This window comes from Rhinopithecus roxellana, chromosome 16 (assembly GCF_007565055.1).
Source record: "Rhinopithecus roxellana isolate Shanxi Qingling chromosome 16, ASM756505v1, whole genome shotgun sequence".
Classification (NCBI taxonomy): Eukaryota; Metazoa; Chordata; class Mammalia; order Primates; family Cercopithecidae; genus Rhinopithecus; species Rhinopithecus roxellana.
The window spans coordinates 55,100,153-55,123,161 of record NC_044564.1 but is presented as its reverse complement, the minus strand read 5'-3'; the positions used below and the strand labels follow the sequence as shown (position 1 = coordinate 55,123,161).

General features: G+C 40.1%; 1 protein-coding gene across 3 annotated transcripts in view; it reads left to right on the top strand.

Moving 5' to 3' along the window:
* Positions 1-23,009, top strand: part of GLIS3 (GLIS family zinc finger 3) — a 491,079-nt gene that overhangs the window by 448,558 nt on the left and 19,512 nt on the right. For all 3 annotated transcript variants that reach the window (XM_030919883.1, XM_030919882.1, XM_010389229.2), the window contains one exon: positions 11,240-11,415. In XM_030919883.1, coding sequence (XP_030775743.1) covers positions 11,240-11,415 — 176 coding nt within the window. The remainder of the gene's footprint in view (positions 1-11,239; positions 11,416-23,009) is intronic.

The following is a 23,009-nucleotide window of genomic DNA, read 5'->3' as shown; positions in this document are numbered from 1 at the left end:
GTTGGTGGTCTGTCCCTACTTTGTTTTCTTTAAATCTATGGAAAGTTCCTGGTACTTCTCAATGTTTATTCCAGTGTAGAATGGCCAGCCAGTCTTTAAGCTTCCTAACTATTGAGGATCTATGGCCAAAGCCATGCTTCATCCTCTATGGCAAATATCAGTTAGGTCTTTGGTCTTTGGAATGAACTTTCTTCTCTTACTAATAACTTCTTAAATACACTCCTCTGATATACTCCTGGAAGTCACACATACACTTACAAGGAAATAGATGACATTGGTTACTTTCTTTTTACCAGTCTAGTGATTGTGAATGGCTCCAGAGGAAAAGAAAAAGATAAAATAACAACAGCAACAACAACAACAACAAAACATTGCTGAACTGGCTTCCCCAGTCTTCTCTGACCTATCTCTGATTTAAATGTCCATGTGTTCCTCAAAACTTCTATGAACATAATTTTCAGTCTAATGTGTTTCTCGATAATGGAGGAAAATCACGAGCTAAGTCTATATAGTTATCTTCAACTTACTGTTAACAACCTAAAAAACCCAGGAGTCAACTCGGATTCCTCCCTTTTCCCAAACACTCTCATATCTAATTCATCTGTAGGTCCTGTTGGTTCTATCTTCAAAATACATTTCAAGACTAATCGACTTCACTCCTCCACCCTAGTTCAAGCCACTGTCCCCTCCCATCTTAAGCAAAATAGCCTCTAACTGGTCTCTCTGCATCAAATCTTGCCTACCTATGATCATCTACCCTCATCCCACCAGCACACACATGGCATTGCTCTACACCACAAGAGTTACCCTTTAAAATGTAAATGGAATAATCTCTTTTCTGTTCACACCTCTCCCTGGCTAATACTTGGAATAAAATTCAAACTCCATTTTGTAGTGTACATGACCCTCTGTGGTCTGGCCTCTACTAAATTCATCCATTGTCAATTCCCTTGTTTAATCTGTTCCAGCCACACTGGCCTTGTTGGAGTTTCTAAAAAACAGTCACTAATCTTGCCTTGGGGACTTTGCACTTGCTGTTCCTGAGACCTGAAAGCCACTCTCATCAGAACCTCACATGACTTGTTCCTTCCTTTCTGGTGTCTGCTCAAATAGTACCTCCTCAGAAAGGCCCTTCCTGACTGTCTAAAACTTTCCTTTCCCACCTCCCTTTCCTCTTTAACTCTGCTTTAATTTTCCTTCATTGACTTCTCGCTCCCTGAAGTTGCACTATTTGCTTACTGATTGCTTCTATTACCCTACAGGGGTCCCAGTCTCAGGTTGACGGCTACCTTGTGCAGAATGCTTACCGCTCAGTGCTGATAGTAGAAACCTAAGGAATTTTGTAAAATGAATGAATGTGGATGGAAACAATAAAACTACTCTCATTCCTTTGTTATTTCCGAGAGTGGTTACAGTATCCCAGAGCAGGCAATTGTTGTTCTTCCACCTCCACACTCTCCTCCAGGCCACTTCCTGGGAAGACGGGAGACACTGACGGGAGCCTCTGTGGGACACTCTCCCAAGCAAACAGCTCCACTTGTGGTTTTAGCGTTTGTTACATCAGATCCTTATCCATGTACGTTTTATTTTGAAATGCACTGGTTCTTCATTTTAGATTAATTATAATCACATATCAAAAACCAACTATTAGGATGCCTGTAAAAGAAACCATTTTTTAAGTGCCAAGGAAGTCATTTGACCTCCAAAAGCCAAATCAACCATCTTTATTTTGTTTCCGTATTCCAAACAAATCCACCTCATGTTAAGCACAAGATGATGTTTTCTTAGTCCCCTTGGATTTTCAGTCAGGAAAGTGAGTCATGACAGTAACAAGAAAGGCTTAGGTGAAATAAAATTTCTCTTCTTGCAACCTCTACTTCATTGCGTTAGCATGAAGCAACAAGGGAGGTCACACTAACTCATGGTATTATTCCAACTTGTTAGTATGTTCTTGTCATCTGCTGTTTCTGAAACAGCAAGTCATATATAGTCAGAATTCTCAAAGCAAAAGCCCATAAGCCATTCTAGCCTGAGTCAAGACATCCACATATTCCAAAGTGCTTCCTCTCTGACATAGAATAGGCTGGTCAAAGGATTGCCTCTACTTAATCTTTTAAAGGTGTGATCCAGAAATCTTCATGGTTTTTTCCTTTCCTAAGTAGCGACAGTTAGGAGACTTAGCTGCTAAGAGATTATCTTTATGCAAGTGAAGAACTGTGTTGATTGGTGGTCAGGAGAGTATTGAGGTGAGCAGAAACCAAGAGGCAAAGTTCATTGGATGAGCCTTTTGTGTTTGTATCCTTTTTGGAGAAATAGTCTTTGGTTGCTTTTCTGTTTAGTTAGAAGGAGAAAATATCTGTTTTACTCATCCTTCCCCTCAGAGAAAATGATTAGAAAATGATACATTGCACCAGTTGGGCAAATGTATCATCTACCTGGGCACAAGAATTGGTACCAAGTTGAGAACCAGGTCTGTGGAACCATGTTCAGCAGAGTAATTCTTCATCTGCAATGACCTACATTTGTTAAATACTTACCTTCTTATAGAACTAGATAAGATTGTTGGAGATACACATTAGTAGCAAGTATCTGAGGGTTTATGCTTTTTCCATCTATAAGAGCCAAAAGCCCTTCACTAATTGTCAATTTTTAAAATAGATGCTGTTTCCTTCCATTCATTTCTCTAGTCAAATGTTGAGTCTTATCTTTAAGAGAAGGTGCAGAAAATTCCTGCACCTGGCATTCAATATATGGGGGAAAAAGCACATATAAACAGCACATGTTATTAATGACTGAAGCATCACTCAGCCAGTTTCTTTTCAAATGTATGGATTATATAGACTTTTGAAGTCTTCTATGGTTGTGGCTTCCAAAGGCACCTGACCACACTTGGCAGGAGTACTGCATTTAAAGTTGGTTCTTGAAGTTCTTCTGGTGTGTTCAAAAGACTCGTGTTTGCATTTTGAAACCATGAGAAGGATACTGGATAGTCCATTTTTTGTAAGCCTATGCCTCCATTTCTCATGCTTAGACAAAAATAACACTGTTTTTTTGTCTTATTTCTCATCTGACATTCTCATTACACTCTCTTCTGAATGTTTTTCTTTCATCTAATGCATTCTATTGTAAAGTAGATTGAACGCTATGTCTGACACCATGCTGAACAAGAGAAAGATTCTTGCCTTTGCTACAGGACTATGAGTTAATCCCCTTGCTCTGACCTATTCAGAGAAACCCAAGAGATGATATCATTACAGATTTTTTTTTCATAGTAGAATTTTTTACATCAAATGTCTAGGACCACACTGGATACATTTTCTTCAGTTTGGTGCTTTCTTAAAGAGAGGATTTGGCAGAATCAGCCTTTCTTCCCTCTCTCCCCATGTCAGATTCTGAAATAGACAAACAACTGAGTCACAGCCAATTCTGCAGTCAGGATATTCCAGAAAACTCCTCTCTTGGTCCTGCATAATTCATTTTTCTGACATACCCAAGACGTTCTCCCCTCCTCCCTTTTTTTTTCCACAGAGGAGAAACATTGCAATGCTCTGGGTCCTAGTTCAGCATCTCGAAGAAAAAAAAAATAACACTTCTCTGCCTTGGGCATTGATTACTTTGTTTTTTTGACTTACAGCTTGCTCCCTATACATACCAGGAGGAGAAACTTTCCTCCAGAATACTCTGTCCTTTCTGTTTCTCACACTCACTCACTCATAATATATAAGAGCATCTCCTTCAAAAAGCATTTGTGATCTTTTCACCTACAGCCAACTTCACAGACTTCATTTTGTCATGCTCAATGTAGGTTCAGGCAATCATTTTTGAGTCCTAGGCTTTTCCAACCGAATGAATTATTTGCAGTTAATATTGACCCAGCCTCTCATAAGGAGCACCAAACTCTTCCAGGGGACGGATTCAGTTCTTGGACTATTTGGGGACAGAGTCCTCAGACGGACACACAGCTCTTGGCCTGCCCCAGTCCTGCCCCAGTGGACAGTGTTGCAATTACCCACACTTCCCAGCGGCTGTTCCTTCTTTACTGAAAGCTGGTCTTGATTGTCTCAGAAGCCGAATTCAATTTGCAGTTCCCCCAGTAACGTGCTGTGATTCATTTGGGGACAAATCTGGATTGAACTGAGTCCAAGTGTCTCTTTTGTGAGACAGAAGGGAAGTATAAGTAGATACTATAGTCACCCAGATGAGTCAGCCAGGAATTCATGAAGTGATTCATAAATCGTTATAAAGACCACTAAAGTCTACTAAAATGGAGTGCTGTCTGGCTATACAAAGTGGGGTATTATCATTGCGGGGTTTTTTTAGATGTTAAATCAGATGTGAAATCCTTAAAACTGGGCTTTTCTTTTTAACTTTTGAAAAGGATTCCTTTCTTCCCCCTCTGCAGTTGGCCAACTGCTACAGCCATTTTTCATTGATTAGTTTTCACAGATGAATTTTAAAACCGCCACAGATGATACCCTGCAATTCTTTGGGGAAATAAAAAATACCTCCCCAAATCCATCGTAGACTAGTTTATATCCATTATTTCTACTCCCTGGCAGCAAATCAATAATATTTTTCGTGTGAATACAATGAAACAAGCTGTTCTAATGAATCCTTCCTTCTTCAGGAGGTCTGTAGCCGCCGTGGAAGAGACGAGGGGAAAGAAGCTATCCAGAACACATACCGACTTTTAATCTAGTTGATCATGTAAACACATAAATTCCTTCTTTTCAAAGTGTTAACCCCCAAAGCAGTGCTAAAACACAGTCCTACATTGCTGACTAGAACTGCTTGTGGGTACAGTACAAATGAAGAAAAGAAAGAAATATTTATGACATGCTTGACTTGTAACACAATCTATTAGTAAATTTTGTTAAAGAAATGAATGTGGACATTGACAAAGAAATACTTTGAACTTATACACAGGGGAAAGAGCCCTACCTGAAAGGAGTTAACTAGTTAGAAAGACTAAAGGTATATTCTGTGTTGTGCATGAAGAACTCCAGTTCGGGACTGAGCAAGTTCACCAAAGCACACTGAGCTACACTTGCCATTGCTCGATTTTTTAAAGGTAGTATGATGCTGACACGCCCTCCCACCAGCCCATGATAAAGATGAACATTTCAGATGCCCTCAGGAATCTTCCTCGTTCCTCCCTCACCCCACCACTCTTGCTTGCTTTATATCTCCACTAGAGAAGTCTTTCTCACCTTTGTGAGTTTAAGCAAAGTATTTCCTCGTTGGGCATTTTTTTTTTTTATCCAAATAAGGTGGTGCTCCAGTGCCCTTTCCAGCTAAACCATTCTATAATTGTATGAATTTGTGGACTCAGGATATTCCATTGGGAAACTCAGCACCAACATAGGAGACCTATACACGAGACCAAGATTAACTACTTCTAGAACCAGAAAATCAGCCACATGAGTAAATGCTCCACTTTCTTTTTTTAATTCAATTTAATTTTATTTTAAGTTCTGGGATTCATTTGCAGGATGTGCATGTTTGTTACAGAGGTAAACTTGTGCCATGGTGGTTTGCTGCACCTATCAACCCATCACCTAAGTATTAAACTCCGCATGCATTAGCTATTTTTCCTGATACTCTCCCTCCCCTACACCCCCTAACAGGCCCCAGTGTGTGATGTTCCCCTCCTGTGTCCATGTGTTCTCATTGTTCAGCTCCCACTTATAAGTGAGAGCATTCGGTGTTTGGTTTTATGTTCCTGCATTAGTTTGCTGAGGATAATGGCTTCCAGCTCCATCCATGTCCCTGCAAATGACATGATCTCATTCATTTTTATGGGTGCATAGTATTCCATGGTGTATGTGTACAACATATTCTTTATCCAGTCTATCATTGATGGGCATTTGGGTTGATTCCATGTTTTTGCTATTGTGAATAGTGCTGCAGTGAACATACATGTGTATGTATCTCTATATGATTTATATTCCTTTGTGTATATAATGGGATTATATACCCAAAGTAATGGGATTTGGGTATATAATGGGATTTCTGGGTCAAATGCTATTTCTGGTTCTAGGTCTTTCAGGAATCACCACACTGGCTTCCACAATGGTTGAACTAATTTACATTCCCACCAACAGTATGCCTCACTTTCTTTTGAGCCTTAGTGTTTATATCTGAATAGTCAAAGAAGGAAAGAGTCTTAATATTTTCTAAGAACTCTATAGATGTTCTAATACATTGCTGGGACCACAGTCTTACACAGCTCTCGAACACTGGGGTACATGTTAATGTCAGGGATGCCTTAAAATTACATTCAATCAGTCATTCCATAAACATGTATTGGCCACCCAGAAGGCATCAGACATTTATTGTATTAAGTACTTTGATATTCCTGACTTCCCAATTTAAAATTATTCCTAATCCACCCTACCCTTTGCTGTCTCCCTGATTTTCTCCATAGCACTCATTTTCTCTAGCCCAGTAGATACGTTGCTTACTTAAATTTCTTCACTGCCTGCCTCCCCTTACTAAAATGTAAGTTCTGCAAAGGCAGAGATATGTGTCTTTTGTTGCTCTACCCCTAGTGCTTAGAACAATGCCACACATTTAGTGTTCAACACAGACCCCTTGAATGAATAAATGTCACCATGGACTTTACAACCTTCAGTGAAAGTTGAGATTACCTTTATTTTATGCTTAAAATTGATCCTGGGAGAAAGTGGGGAATTTACTTGTTTACCCAGCTAGTAATAGACAGACCCAGGATCCAAGCCCAGGTGGGTGTGACTTCTGGCCTGTCTGTCTTCTCCTTTGTCCATCTGCTTCTCCTGCCATTCCCACTTTTTCTGCACATGAACCTAAGCAGTTCTCAGTGTCTCAGTGTCTCAGTGTCTATGCATCTCAGTTGGGAGCAACTGATCTGAGAAACAGTCTAAGATTGAATGCTGTTGGGCCACGCGACTGCATGGCTGGGGAGCTCAATGATAACAGGGGATTGTGGCTGAGAAAGCAGAGGAGAAGGGTGTAGAAGGGAAAGAGAGTGGCCAAGTAAATACTCCCAAATAATCAGACATTCTTTGAGATAGGTAGAGATACATATTTGCAGAAACGTTTTAAATGTTTCCTCAACCCCCAGAGGATTTTTTTTTTTTTTTTTTTTGGACGGAGTCTTGCTCTGTCACCCAGACTGGAATGCAGTGGTGCGATCTTGGCTCACTGCAAGCTCCGCCTCCTGGGTTCATGCCATTCTCCTGCCTCAGCCTCCCAAATAGCTGGGACTACAGGCGCCCACCACCACACCTGGCTAATTTTTTGTACTTTTAGTAGAGACGGGGTTTCACTGTGTTAACCAGGATGGTCTCTATCTCCTGACCTCGGGATCCGCCCACCTCGGCCTCCCAAAGTGCTGGGATTACTGGCATGAGCCACCACACCCAGCTCCCCACAGAGGAATTTTTATAAAGTTTTAAAATCCTTCCCCTTCCCTTTCTTTTTTTTCTTTTGCATACCATTGCTCTTGGTAGGGTTATACAAACTCCTCTACCAAATGAGTGGAAATGTTTGACTCAGTTCTCTGGTTAGCTTTTGTGCGATCTGTTTCTGGTAAGCAGTAATTTTTTTTTTTTTTTTAGGCTGTTATGTGCCCATTTACAGAGCAACCATCTATTGTTTCAAAGAAGTTTAAAAAGCTAAAGAAGAGACTAGTAAGCCATGTCTAATGAAAGCTCTGAAATGTCAACTGCAGATCAGCAACCAGAGAACAGGGTTGGACCTAGAAAAGATGTCAGAAGGTGTCTCTTCTGGCTCTTGGACACACTGTAACTCAACATGAATGAGAGTGATGTCATCTTGGTCTGACATAATTGGGGAATAAGATACTCCGTAAGAGGGAAAATGGCAAAAAACTGCAATTTATCCTCGGCATCACCATGTTTTATTTTAGCATCAAAAAAATTTAATTCACCTTCATTTGATTTAAAATAAAGTCTCACTTAACTTTTAGGGGCAGAATATTCAGGGCATATTCATTTTGATGTGTGTGTGTGTGTGTGTGTGTGTGTGTGTGCGCGCGCGCACGCTTTGAAGAAACAGGATTGGAAAGTAGGTGCAGACACTTAGAAGATGGGATTCTGAGGCCTGCACCTTGCCTTCAACAATAGTGAAAACAGTTTATTTTTGCTTAGGGAGCATCTAAGCATGTGTGTTTTCTGTTTGTTTGTTGTTTGCTTTTGCACCAAATAACCTCAGACTACTTGTTAGCTTGTTGAATCATCTCCTGGCATTTCTCTTGCTAAGGGAAGAGTTGTCCATTTTTGTGTTTTGACATTCACAAGGACTTTACCTCGAACAGGAAGACTCTCTCTTCATCTTCCCCACACCTCTCCTGCCCTCTCACCCCTGATTTTAGTTTACTATTTCTACTCTACTATGAGCTAGTTAACAAATAACTAACTTTATAAACATTAAATTTAAATTAATAAATTTTGAAATATTTTAAGTATGGTACTATGTGGTGTTTTTACACAGCAACAAAATTGATTCTGTCTGCTGTACTTGAAAATCAATCCTATATATACACTCACTTCTTATGCTGGACTTTTTAGTGGTGGCTTCCTATCTACTTCCTTGTTCCTAGCAATTGTCTGGATAATTGTGATCACTTTTGTCCTTTTTTTTTTTTTTTTGCTCTACATGTTTAAAAGTTAACATTTCTGTATTATTTCTTTCCTTTTCAAATCAAAGCCTACTTTAAATGTGTATTTTACTTAGAATAGTTTATATTTAAATTTTCATTAATACTTTATATGGGGTGACATAATGTGTTTTGAAATTATATTAACTTTATATTATATAAATTCATTTATTTGAATAACATAGAGGAAAATTCAGCCTGAATTAGGAAAAAGCAAAATCTTGAGTCAGTTGAAGCCATAATATTTTATTCCTGCGTGTCCTTGAGATAGTAGTGCTAAAACCATGATTTGTACCTGTCATATATTTTTCTTTATTCAATGGTATTATACTGGGTACTATTTGGTAGCCAAGAGAGCATGGCCCTGGTTTGGAACTTCCATGAATGAGTACATAAGAATGATTTAATTAGCATATAATTATATAGAATCATATATATGTAGGATCTAGATATAGATCTACTTGCTGACTTGCCCATTCACACATCTGTGTGTCCCATCAGTCCTCAACAGAAGGAGGATAGCAGACATTCCAGAAGAAGGGACTGTAAAACCATCTAGAGCAAGTTGCATCTTTTCTTTACAACTGAGGAAATAGAATTAGGGAGCCAATCAAAGGATCTTGCTCCTTTGCCCAAATTGGGACACCAGCAATGACTGTTAAATAGCACCATAGGTTGCCTTGAAATTCAGATCCTTCCTCCCTCCAACCCTGGGGATCTTTAAGTACCAGGGGATTCGGGATTAGGTGGTAACCTGGATTCCTTCTACCCCTAAAGTCTGTGATCTCACAATTCCTCATCCCTCTCCCACACCCTCAGAGCAACTTGCAAGACACGTTAAAGACATGTTCCCCCAGAAAATAGCCTCCATATGAGGAATCCTGGCAAATGAGTTTTACTAGATGTTATCAGGGCAGTGCCAGGATTTGCTTGCTGTGTTTTCTCTCCAGCTATTCAGCACATCTTTTCAGGGTAATCCCAATTAAGATGATATGCTCAGACAATGTGTATTTACCCAGCACGGGACAGTCAGTTACTATTCATTCTCTTTCAGCGGAATGAAGATGTAAATGATCAATTAAACAGGCATCCCAACCCAGCTGGTTTGTTTAAGCTCCCCGCCTTGACCTCTTTTCCCTAGAGGTTAGCAAGTCCGACTCCTCCTTTCTTGGTTCTTAGATTCACCTTCTTCTATAGTCTCATCACACCTCACATGGGAAAAGCAAAAAGAACATGAGATTTTTGTCCCATGCTTTCTTACTACTACAGTACAAACATAGAAGTTCTACCCTTATTAAATATTCTGGTTCAGAATGTTTCCAATCACTTTATAAACTTGACTGGTTCATCTTCCCTTTTTATCATCTATGGCCCTCCACAAAAGCCCAGCAAAGTTAAAGTGATTTGTTCCTGTGAAATAAGCAATGTAAGCAGATGGTGACCTATACATGTTAATGCAAAACAAAGCCTGTCTTTCTACACACTGTAAGGAACAGCTGATTAAAAGTTTTCAGCTTACTGGGACTTTTTGAGGAAACTAAACAATTCATTGCTAGTGTAGTTTTCCCCAAAGTTATTTTGCTGCTTCATTTTACTGCACTGACAGACTCCTTGCTCCTTTCTCCCCTACACTTGTGCCAGTCCTCTACTGAACTGGCACCCAGAAGATCATTTTGATATTTGATAGACATTGCCAAACTGTAACATTGTTCTCACAATTCCATCTTGCCTTCAATGGTAGAAAGCATAAACTGTAATTTTAAACATAGTGAGTCAGGTCTTTCCAATTTTCCTTTACAATTGGAAGATCAATGTACAATCATCCATTTCATATCCCAGGTTTCTTGCCAACATCACCTTATTTAAACACCAATATGTCCCCCACCCCAGAAACCACCAGTAGTCTTACTGTGATTGGCGCATGTGACTCCTACATCATGTTCCTATCACACCCTCAAGAATACTCTTTGCCAGGCACGGAGCCCACGCAGATCTCATGGGTTCTGGATTTCAAGCCACACTTGACCTTTGAGGTTTAAGTTAATTCATTCTTGGCAAAAGAAAATGCATTGTTTAAAGAGAATAGGATTAGAGAGGCTCATAATAAAGACTTGTAACAACACTTCTTGGACCTCAGATATATCTTACAAAACAAAATGTTTATGAGCTAAGTGTAAATCATTCAGAAACATATGGATCAAATTTCCCCCTAAAATGCAAATGGATTTTAAAAATTAGCAGAAAAAGGGCTTGGCAAAAGATGTACTTTGAATTTCACCAAACATAGTGTACTTGAAATGCAGCTTAGAAATCTTGAGAAACCCAAACTGTGAGTAGGTTTTCCCTTTATTGTTCTTGTTTATTCCCTCTGTATCTCAGTTGAGAATTCAGTGGTTAAATGGGAAACGGCAGTGGGGAGGGAGAGGGTAGAGAAAAATCCTGAAGGATTTTTTTTTTAAAAAACTTGTTGTCACGCTCTTGGTTAGCCAGAATGGGAGGTGAGAATTTGGCTTTGGAGAGTTTGTCTTTGTTCCTGCTGTTTTATGTCCCTCATGTTTCCTTTTATAATTGTTTTCTCAGGTTTGCACCTTCTGCTCCATCTCCTCACCATATCAGCCCCCGGAGAGTTCCGGCTCCTTCTTCAATACTGCAAAGAACACAGCCTCCCCATACCCAGCAGCCATCAGGTTCACACCTGAAGTCCTATCAGCCAGAGACAAATTCTTCTTTTCAACCAAATGGTATCCATGTCCATGGTAAGCAAGAAGCTGGCAGTCCCTTGAGTTTTGAAAAGTGACATTGTGCTGTTGCTTTTCGTCTTAGTTACCTGTCGTGGATTTCAGATGTTCTGTTCTGCACGAGGCTTAGGCTTTCATTTGCTTCTAAACTTTCACACTTGATAGGCATGAAATCCTATGGTATTTTCCTGACTCTGGCCTGACGATGATATGATTTATTACACTTCACACTGGTCAGCTCAAGTTGTTGGTTTTTTCATTGACCAGGGCTCTAACACCAGCAATAGCATCCTGTTTCTAAACAATAGACTGCCTATGGAGAAAGACATGACAGGAGTTCTTATGCCCAAGCATGCCTCTGCTCTGCTAGGTTTTTGCTCTCATTCTCATAGGTTCACATCCTCTCTAACCTTCAAGGCGCAGGTGGAATGACAGCTCCTCTCTGAAACCTTTTCTGATCTCCCAGCCAATGTCATCTCTCCAGGCTCTAAACTCTGATTTTGTTTCGCCTTTCTCTGGTAGTATTTATGCTTCCTCTACCTTGTGATTTACTTATCTGTGAATAAAACATGCTTTCACTATTAATGTGCAAACTTCTCTGTGAGCATTGACTGACCCATCAGAAAACTGTATCTTTTAGGAAACTTAACACAGCTCTTTACAAGTGGCAAAGAGACGGATACTTGTTAGGTGAACGGAGGATGAAACGGAGAAAAGGAAAACAAGAGAAATAATAATGATTTTCTAAATGTGCAGATCTTGTGTTTAATGGGGAATATGCATAGAGAACTAAGTCTTAGTTTCTTTTCTTTATTTAAACTCATTTTGCCATTTCAGGCACCCATCTTAGTGAGCATCCATAGAAAGCTGAGTTGCCAAATCATATAGATTTGAACTGTCACAGGCTTTTACTTCCTAGGGCAGTCAGATCTGTATAAGCAGAAGAGATACTGTCCTTTTAGGCTGAATGTTTCAACTACTAAAAAATACAACTCTCCTCTACCTGCCTCTTGCTGATGCCTGAATTTTCTCCATATGAGTTATTACTTGAAATTAATGAGTGATGTTCCCAAACAAATCTAAATCAATACGCAAACTGAGTGTGAACAATTTTCCAAGATGGCAAAATCAACCAGCACTATGGAGCTAGGCTTGGACAAGAACATCAAAGTAAAGGCCTGAACAGCAAAGAGGAGGTGATACAAAAGCAGCAGCCAGCTGTAGGAAGGAAGAGACTTTGAAAAACCAGAGCTATTGGTTCTGTCTCAAAGTTCTATCCATCTCATCTCCCCACTTCCCCAGTGTAGCCACACAAACCCCCATCAAAATTTGCACTTGTACCATTCTGCAGGCCTATGGTCATTTTTACCTTCTGCTGGCTATAAATTGTTTCTCAAGCTTTAGTTATGTATTTATTCAACCAAGAAATACTTCTTGAGTACCTACTGTGCACAAGGCAGGGCATCAAGGCACGCGAAAGACAGGCAAATTGAGCCCTCTTCCCTCTGAGGAGGGCCTGCCAGTCCAGTCAAGTTTATCTACTGCGAAAGAGACCTCGGTCCCCTGCGCCATGAAGCCATCCTCACCACTCCAGGCAGGAGGTGCACAGCCTGAGTGTGGGCTGTGTGAAATGTAGAGTAGGCCATTGATTCTAAGACACAAATTTTTCACCTTCACGTTTTAACATCACTGAAATCTGGACATAGCTCATGGTGGCATCATATAATTGGCAGTGATTTTTCTTTCTGGTGCTATCTAGAGTAATGGAGCATTTCACAGTTGATGGTATCAAAGTTCCAAGAAAATCCAGTGTAACACATTTTGATTACAACTGTGAAACACATTTTTAAAAATTTAAAAATTGACCTATGTGTAGAAGAAAAATTGGAAGGAAGTTCTCTAAAATATTGACGGTTTTATATCAGGATGGCAGGATAATGGGTGATTTCTTCTTTTTTCTCTAAAGAAATCTTCAAAAAGTGTTTTGAAATTAGACCAATTTGAATGCAAACACTAGTCTACCCTGAACTGTGTGACTCTGGGCAAATTATGGAGTCTTAGTTCACATTCGTTAAGTTGGGGACATTTCATCTATCTTCTCTCTTCAGTTGTTAGGAAGATTTGACAAGAAAAGCACCTGGCACAGAGTAGGAGCTTAATTAATTTAATGCTCCTCCTTCTATCCCTTTCCATTTTTAAAATTAGACTCTTTGAGAATAGGGATAATGTTTGTAGCCCTAGGGCAGGCATAATACTTGGTGCAAAGTAGGCATTTAGTAAATATTTACTGACTAAGTGATTGACACTCCCTCATTCAACAAGTGAATAATAGACAAGAGGATATAGAAAATGGTATCTACCCTATTATTTTCCCACACTTCTTGGCAAAATACTCTTCTTCCACATTTCTTTTTTTTTTTTTTTTTCAGTTAAATAATGAATATATTGTCAGCTTGAAATTGTTGGGAATTTTTTAACTTTCACATTAAAAACAATTTATTTTTAGAGACAGGGTCTCACTGTGTCCCCAAGGCACAGTCATAGCTCACTGCAGCCTCAAACTCCTGGGTTGAGACAGTCTTATTTTAGCCTTCCGAGCTGCTGAGACTGCAGGCACACACTACCACACCTGGCTAATTTCGTTTATTGTTTTTGTAGAAATGGGGTCTCACTATGTTGCCCAGGCTGGTCTTGAACTCTTGGGCTCAAGTGATCCTCCTGCCTCAGCCTTTCGAAGTGTTGGGATTATAGGTGTCAGTCACCTGTGCTAGGCCTGAACTTTCACATTCTAATTGTTAAAAAAGTTCCCAGGGCCAGTGAGAAACTGCTAATATCAGCCCTAAAAATAAGTTTAAAATGTAGTTAGGCAAATTGAGAAATCATGACTTTCTCCAGGAAGATGGGCAAGTGACTGTTGCGATGAGGTTGCAAAGGGTATGCCCCTGTAATAGCCATTTGTCCATTGCTAGTAGTTAATTGGTAGGTATCCAGATGTAGCCTTACTTCATTCTCCAAGCACTTTCTGAATTTGTTTTCTGGAACTTTCTAGGCAACATTTCTAGCAGTTCTCATCAACTACTCTTTAGAGTAAGGACAAAATGTATCTTACTATTTTTCAAGTGGGCAGTACAATGCTGAGAGTAAAAATGAGACCTTCTTAATGAGTTGCATTTATTGGTCGTGCCTTTCAGCTTTTGTTGGACGAGTTTGCGGGAGTTACACAGCATCTTGGTAACAGGGAACACCATCCCCTAATAAAACTTGATTTTTAAAGCCCAAAGCAGTGTCAGGGTTGCTAATGCAATAGTTCAAGTGAGTGTTTGTTCTCTCTTTCAAAAAGTTCGTGGTTTTAATGAGTGTAGTCACCCTCATTTCTTCTGTACTCCTTGCAGTAGGTAGAGGTCAGGGAGAAATACCATCACTGTATTTTTAGAGACAACAACTGAGACAAATAAGAATATAAAATGTCTAGGCATTGCTGCCTTAGCAAACTATACAGGTGCCTTTATCAAGAGGTCTAAATTTCCAAGCCATATTCTTTGTTTGTTTGTTTGTTTGTTTGTTTGTTTGGAACGTAGTCTCACTCTGTCACTGAGGCTGGAGTACAGTGGCACGATCTCGGCTCACTGCAACCTCCCCCTCCCTGGTTCAAGCAATTCCCCTGCCTCAGTCTCCTGAGTAACTGGGATTACAGGCGCACACCCCCACATCCGGCTTTTTTTGTGTGTTTTTAGTAGAGATGGGGTTTCACCAAGTTGGCTAGACTGGTCTCAAACTCCTGACCTCAGGCAGTCCACCCACTTTGGCCTCCCAAAGTGCTGGGATTACAGGCATGAGCCACCACTCCCGGCCCCAAGCCATATTCTTAATCAACAACATGTTTCTAAGTCAAAGGCACACTGAAATAAATAAACATTTATATTTCCATGGGGAAATACAGACTCCTGTGTGTAGATGTTGTTGCATTACAGAGAGCTATGAAAGGTTACAAGTCAGATGGGCTTTGGTCTTCCAAATGAAGAAGATGAGGTCCATTGGGTTTTGTTAATCATGCTGTAATACTAAATGATACTGAGCCTAGACATTGTGTGCTCTCTCTATATTTTTATTGAGGCATTTTGTAAAAGGCGTACTTTGAAAGATTACCAGCACTGCTTTTTCAAGTTTTCTCACCTAGTGAATGACCCAGGACTAGTGCTCAGGTTTGTTGACTCTGCATCCATCTCATTCATTCATTTTACTTTCATTAGTACAGGGAATGAGGTATCATTTCCTTTAATGTTTGAATCTTGGTAACATTTATGGGTCTCTGTTCAGGTGAGATCTCCAAGACAACTTCTTAGTACACTTTAGTCCTTTATTTTAGATGTAAACATAAGGACACTCTGCAATCATGTAAACTTGTTCTTTGGTCTTTTCTTTTTCCTTAGGACACTTCTCTTGCCCAGACAAGCTTCAGAATGTTGCCTGGATTAGTTGCCCAAGAGTTGATATTTGTACGTTTTGTTATTGGACTAATGGATCATTTCTTTCTAAATGCCCTAATCACTCCAGGATTATTAGCATGCCATGAGAATTCCTACAACAGCATTTTCCCAATCTTCCTGCTTCTGGGCCCATCAAGGAGACACCAAGTTCAGTTCAGCAAGTGTTCATTGGTCACTCACTATGTGCCAGGCAAACATGAATGTCATTTAATCAATGCACTGTGACATATGCAATAAGAGAAGCTGCAAAAGGCACTTGATTTATTCAGAAGAAGATGTCAAAGAAGGGTCTGTAGAGGTGATGCTTGAAGAGGGTTTTGGAGATAAATACCTTATTGGGCAGGCATTCCAGGCAGAGAGGAAGCAAAGAGCACAGGTGAGAACACAAATGACAGTGTGGTGTGTGTGTGTGCACAGAGGGAAGAGCCAAGGGGATGGCTGGAGTACACAGGTTAAGCCATGGAGTAGAGGAGGAAGAGGATGGAGAACTCACAAGGCCAGCTCATGAAGGGTTTTGTGTCATGCTAAATGTAACCTACCGAATGAAGAAGTCAGCCCAGTATTTTAGGACAATCAAGTAGAGTGCTGTGTAGAGACTGGAATGGGAGAGGTAGGAACATTAAGCTCTAACTGTTGGGATTATGTTGGGCCACATGTACAGAACACCCAAACAACAGTGACTTATTAAAGAGTTCCGTTCACTCAGATGCAACTGGTAAATAGGGGAATGATGTCAGATTAATGTGTAATTGTGTTTGTTCACACACAGTCTTTCCTAGACAAAAGCTGGAATAGTAAGAGAAGAGAAGAAAAACGTCCTCTGCACTGGGCCCTGTGCACTGGGCCCTGCTATCAGTTGTTGTCTCAGTACCTGTCGGCCAGCCTTTCCAGTCTATTTTATGTGATTTTTAATAACCACCCAGGAGCCTATAGCCACACTGAACTGCCCATCTAAATTTCCTCTTGACTATTTTGTTACTGCAGTAATTAGAAGGTATCGAAGATTTTTAGTGGTGTGACCCAATTGTAGATTTCTCAAAGACCTTATTTTTAATACACATTTGTGCAGAGGAAAAGATTTTTCAGGGTTTATTTATTATGTTATAGCAACACCACCAACAACCCCAGTGTGCAATTTACTCTTCTCTCATGACAAGATGTCTTTTTTTTTAGATGGAGTCTCACCCTGAACGATCTATGTTCACTGCAACCTCTGTCTCCTGGGTTGCAGCTATTCTCCTGCCTCAGCCTCCTGAGTAGCTGGGACTACAGATGCACACCACCATGCCTGGCTAATTTTTTGTATTTTTAGTAGAGACAGCGTTTCACCATGTGGGCCAGGCTGGTCTTGAACTCCTGACCTCAAGTGATCCACCCACCCCAGCCTCCCAAAGTGATGGGATTACAGGCATGAGCCACCACCCTCAGCCTTCTCTCATGACAAGATGTCTAATAGGAAACAGTGCAAAGTGGAGAAGGAGCCTCACAGAGTCCACAGTGCCCATGCCTCCTCCTAACTTTGTGCTTTGTCATTGTTAACAGGTGGCTTCCATCCTCCTGGTCACAGCATGAATGCTGATATTCTACACATCGTGTACCCTTAGTCACACAGCAAGGGGGTCTGGGAAGATGGATATTTTAGTGCATTGCCATAGTTAACAAAACAGAGATTCCATTAACAATGTTTACTGGATAGGCACACTGAAGGGGCTGCCAAACACACTCTGGGATGGTTTTCTAATCTGTAAAATGGGACTAATATGACCTGTCTCACAGACAGATTCATTCATATCCTCCCTTGGAAGTCGGGGTGGAGCTCACAGGCCTCTTTCTGAGGGTTCTACCCTATGTTTTCCCATCTCTTCCATTCTCTTCGGTTTCCATTCTTTCCACTGTGTGCTCTTATTTTGCATCCCTCTGGAGTTTCTAGTCGCCAACACAGAGATTTCTGTCATCCACATACCATTTGTTAGATTTCGTTAGGAAAACACCATGAAGCTACCTTCTCAGCCTGGGTTGTTTGAAATCAATGCAGCAGCAGTGGGAAGGGGGCGCCCTCCCTGTTGGTCATGGCTTCTATGGTTCCTGAGCTATCTTTCCCATGATTTAAAGCATGCCCTGCATGTAGGCTCCCTAAAGCAGGCCAGTCAGCTCCCAGACAATGGTGGCATTTTCTTACCTCAGTATGGAGCTGTAAGCTTGTCAGTCCAGTTCAAATTGAGTGCAACAAGAAACAAAGGGTTTCCAGACACCAACAGGACTCCAAGAACAAAACATATTGTAAACGGCTTGTCCCACCAAGGAGCCAAAGCATCTTTCAAACTGTAGAAATATCAGAGCATTGATATTTAAATGGCAGTGAGGTGGCAAATACAAGTTTAGCTAACTTCTTCCTCAGTTGGCTGTTTACTCACGGTGATTGTGCAATGGTACTTTCCAACAAGATTCCTATGGGCTGTAGCCAAGACTGATTTCATCACTGCCGATTTAGTGTTAAATATTTAAAGGTTATTTTAATTTTAATTTTATTTGTTTATTTTTTGAGACAAACTTTCGCTCTTGTCGCCCAGGCTGGAGTGCAGTGGTGCGATCTCAGCTCACTGCAACCTCCGCCTCCAGGATTCAAAAGATGCTCCTGCCTCCGCCTCCAAAGTAGCTGGGATTACAGGCACGCACCACCACACCCAGCTAATTTTTTGTATTTTTAGTGGAGACGGGGTTTAACCACATTGGCCACGCTGCTCTCGAACTCCTGACCTCAGGTGATCCACTTGCCTTGGCCTCCCAAAGTGCTAGATTACAGGCGTGAGCCACCGCGCCCTGCTTAAAGGTTATTTTTAAAGGCTGATTTTAAAGACAATAAACATACTCCCACAGAAAATTTCATCACAACTGCATATATGAGGTTATGAAATAATAAAGCAGCAAGTCAAGAAATTGCATTGCTTAGAACTTAAGCATTGTGTCACGTCTTGAAATCCCAGAAAGACAAACATAATTGATTATAAATCAACAGTGTAATAGATTTCATGGAGAAAGTTGTGACATTCACAAAAGAAATGAGCCGATGAATGCACTTCATGTTATTCTGATGTTATAATCAGCAGTCATAATCAGGAATAATTTTCCATATCAGCCATGATGTTATTAATGCTTACATAGTAACAGGGATTGATGATTAGATTCGGAGAAGTCCTTAATTACTCTCATATACTTAATTACTACAAAATTACCCCAATAACAGTTTTACATAAGTAATACTTGGGAAAATCTGACTGTGTTCTAATTCTAAAAAACAAAAGTTAATTTTAGGTGTATACGCCAAGTGCAGTGAGCATTTCAACATGCTGAGTTTTGTGGGAGGGGTGTGAGATGGTCATCTGAACCAGAAAAGATGTTGGAATGATTGATTATGGAAATGACTGAGCTGTGAATAATCTACATATATAACTAAGCATCTGCACACGCAAGCATGAGTGCGTGTGCACCCACACAGATTAAACTCACTATATTAATGTGCTGTGTTTGATCATTAAGAGTATTAAATGATTGAATCAACTCTCGCTAAATTGTCTCAGGACAGGGACTGCATTGTCCCACAATATTTGCACACTGCAAGTGCTTAATAACTGCTCATTAAATAATATTAATGAACAGAAAGAAAAGACAATAATAAAGGGAGTTTTGCTCATGGCATCTTAGACTGATTGGCAGAGTCAGCCCTTGGCAAAATTGTGACATACAGTCAAGTTTATTTGGGCCCGTCTTTTCTCTGGGTGCTTCCTGCCTGTTTCTCTGCCCCCTCTTTATTTTTTATTTATTTATTTATTTATTTATTTATTTATATTTTTTCTGAAACAGAGTCTCGTTCTGTTGCCCAGGCTGGAGTGCAGAGACACTACCTTGGCTCACTGCAACCTCTGCCTCCCGGGCTCAAGCGATTCTTCTGCCTCAGCCTCCCAAGTACCTGAGATTACAGGCACTTGCCACCACGCCTGGCTAATTTTTGTATTTTCAGTAGAGACAGGGTTTTGCCATGTTGGCCAGACTGGTCTTGAACTCCTGACTTCAGGTGATCCACCCGCCTTGGCCTCCTGAAGTGCTGGGATTACAGCCATGAGCCACCTCGCCAGGCCCTGCCCCCATCTTTAAACACCCAGTGCTGACCAACTGCCTGAGACCTCTTCCCAGAGGAAATAGGATGAACGATTCACTTACACGCTGAGGTAAATTTAATATGTTACTGCTTCTTGTGAGTATCTGAATAATAAAAGAGGATAATGAGACACAGCTGGTACTGAGTGTGTAGTAGTGAAGCACTGGGCCGTGGCAGCCCTGTGGAAGAGGAATTGTGAGAAATTCACAGTGCCCATAGATACCAGTCCTTTGCCTAAGAAAGCATTTTCAGTTTGGAGGCAGGAAGATGGCAGTTACTAACTGGTATCTTATGAGAGGTCATGCAATGCCCTGATTCTGAGGTTCTCAAGTTTAGTAGATGATACTGACACCCCTGTTTCAGAGTTGGCACAAGAATGAGAGAATGCCTGGACTACAGTAGATGCTCTCTTCAATTGCAGCTGTTATTGTTATTTTTCTACTGTGTATCAGATACTTGGTGCTCTGAGCAAGTCCAGAGCAACCTCCCAGGTGAGACTATGGAAGAGCTTAAGCACCATGCCCTAACTCATATACCTACTACTAAGTATCAGAGGTGGTTTTATAAACCCAGTCTGACCCTAAACCCCACAGTCATACTTTGTGATGGTGCCTGTTGAAAAGAAAAACAGTATTATGGAAAGTTTTAGTTACTTGGGAATTGCTTTTGCATGAAGGTTAAGTATGGAACCATAAATATGCGGTTCCTTATAGGGTTAACATTCTGCTGTCAATAGAGGTGCTGTGATTTGCAAGATAAAGTAATTTCCCACCAACTGCTTGACTGCATGTCTTTGGACACCGATAGCTGAAAAATCACTTTTTTCTGGGTGAGGCAGTGTAGTGAATGCCTGTCATGCCCTTGCTCACTAGTCCTCATAACAACACTGTAAAGAAGGCATTGTTTACTCCCATTTTACAGGTGGGGAATCTGAATCACTATAGTGCCCAGAGTGTTTAAATCTTAAAACAGTGGAGCTGGATATTGCGCCCAGGACCATCTGACTCCAGATCTGTGCTTTTAGCCATTCCGTGATGCTGCTATTAAGCCTTTGATTGGGGGTTGTCCCTGTTAGGAGCGGAGAGCTCCCTATCTAACGGCTCCCATTGGGATTACCCCACTGTGTGTGTGTGTGTGTGTGTGTGTGTGTGTATGTGCACATGTGTGTATATGTACATGCCCTTATGCACTGTGTTTGCTCAAGTACAGGTATGCTGGGGGAAACTTTGGAAACCTAATTACTATCATAAATCAACATACCTGGGTTCCTGGGCTTTTAGTATAGTCCTTACATACAATTTACAAATTCTTACTGACTTTTTATATTATAAAAGAAAAATTTTTCCTGTCCATTTTTTTAAAGTCCTTACAGTACTGAAACTATATTATAGAGAGTTTAAGTCCCCTCCCAGCCTTATGTTTGTCCCAATTCCACTGCCCAAAGGTAACGACTATTAAAAGATAGGCAAGTATTCTTTTAGACCTTTTTAAAGGCTCATAGAAGGAGACATATCTGTGTCTATGTATATGTCCATATGCCCTGTTATAAAAATGGCCTCACGTTCTGCACCTCACATTCTACATTTTGTTTTATGACTTGATTTTTTTTTAAACTTAGCAAAATATATGCTTTTTCTTTCCAGGTCATTGCATATAGAGTCTTCTTAGTTGTATAGCTGTCATTAAGAATAGGTCTTCATTTTTTAAATCATTCCCCTATTGATGAACTTTTTTTTCATTTTTTACATTTTCTAGCAATGCTATGTTAAATCTCTTCATATATGTACATATTTATACAAACACTCCTATACACACACACACACATATATATCTTTGCACAGTTTCTTAGGAAATATTTGTAAAAGAGGAAATGCTGGATTACTGAGTATGCACATTGTAAAGTTGGATAGGTGCTAACACATATTCTTTAAGAAAGGCTATACTAATTTCAGCTCTCATCAGCAGCACGTTACAGGGCCCCCATTTCCTCACACTGGATGTTAGTATTTTAATTTTTGCCTATTTGTAAAGCTAAGATTGGTGACTTGTTTTAATTTTTCCTTTAGCTAGTAATAATTGAGCATCTTTTCATATTTTCATTGAACACTTAAAGACAGTATTATTAGTAACAGGGATTAAATACAAGAAATACAACCGGGGTTTTTTACATTATTTAAGTATGTTTCACCCTGTCAGTCAAGCTGTGTCATTTGCAGCAAGACAGTCTGTTTCCCTGACTGGAACTCAGAAGTTTGTTGATGAGGAAGAAATATCCAGAAAAATCTCTACCTCATTGACCATCATGACTTCGTCAGTCAACTTAAAAATGCCTATAGACAGTGTTTAATTAATATTATTGTAGATTTAGCACTTTTTCTTTCTTTGGGGGAAGGAATGACGTCTTTCTAGAAGCAAATGTTCTTATATCTGAAACTTATGAAGTTGGCCTCTAATGAAGGAACTCTTAAAATGAATTAATTATTTTTCTGATAACACCATTCTAGGTGTTCCTCTGTTGGACTCTTCAGGGCTAAACATGTCAATGGCAATCTATGTCTTATAATTCCTATATTTTAAACTGGAATACCCTTATAAATATGGTAAACAATTGATGGTTTAGAAGAAGAAAAAAAAGGTAACAGTTGTAGGTGGAGCTTCCTTAAAATACATCAGTAAACATCTGGGTTGCTGGTAGTGAGGCCACTCTCTTCATAAAACAGAACAACAAAAACAACAGAATACTGGAACTGGCTTGATCTGTCCCCATTCACATCCTCTGAGCTCAGCAACATGTTACAAAACAATCCCAATTCCCTTAGAATTTCTTGTTGGTTTACTTAGAATTGTGAGTGCTCTTTCTGATTACAGGAATTTCCCCTCTCTAACCAGATTGTTCAGACTAAACTCTTTATTTCATTCTTTTGTGAGGTCTTTGAGAACTATACCTTACAAGATGTAAGTCTATTGAA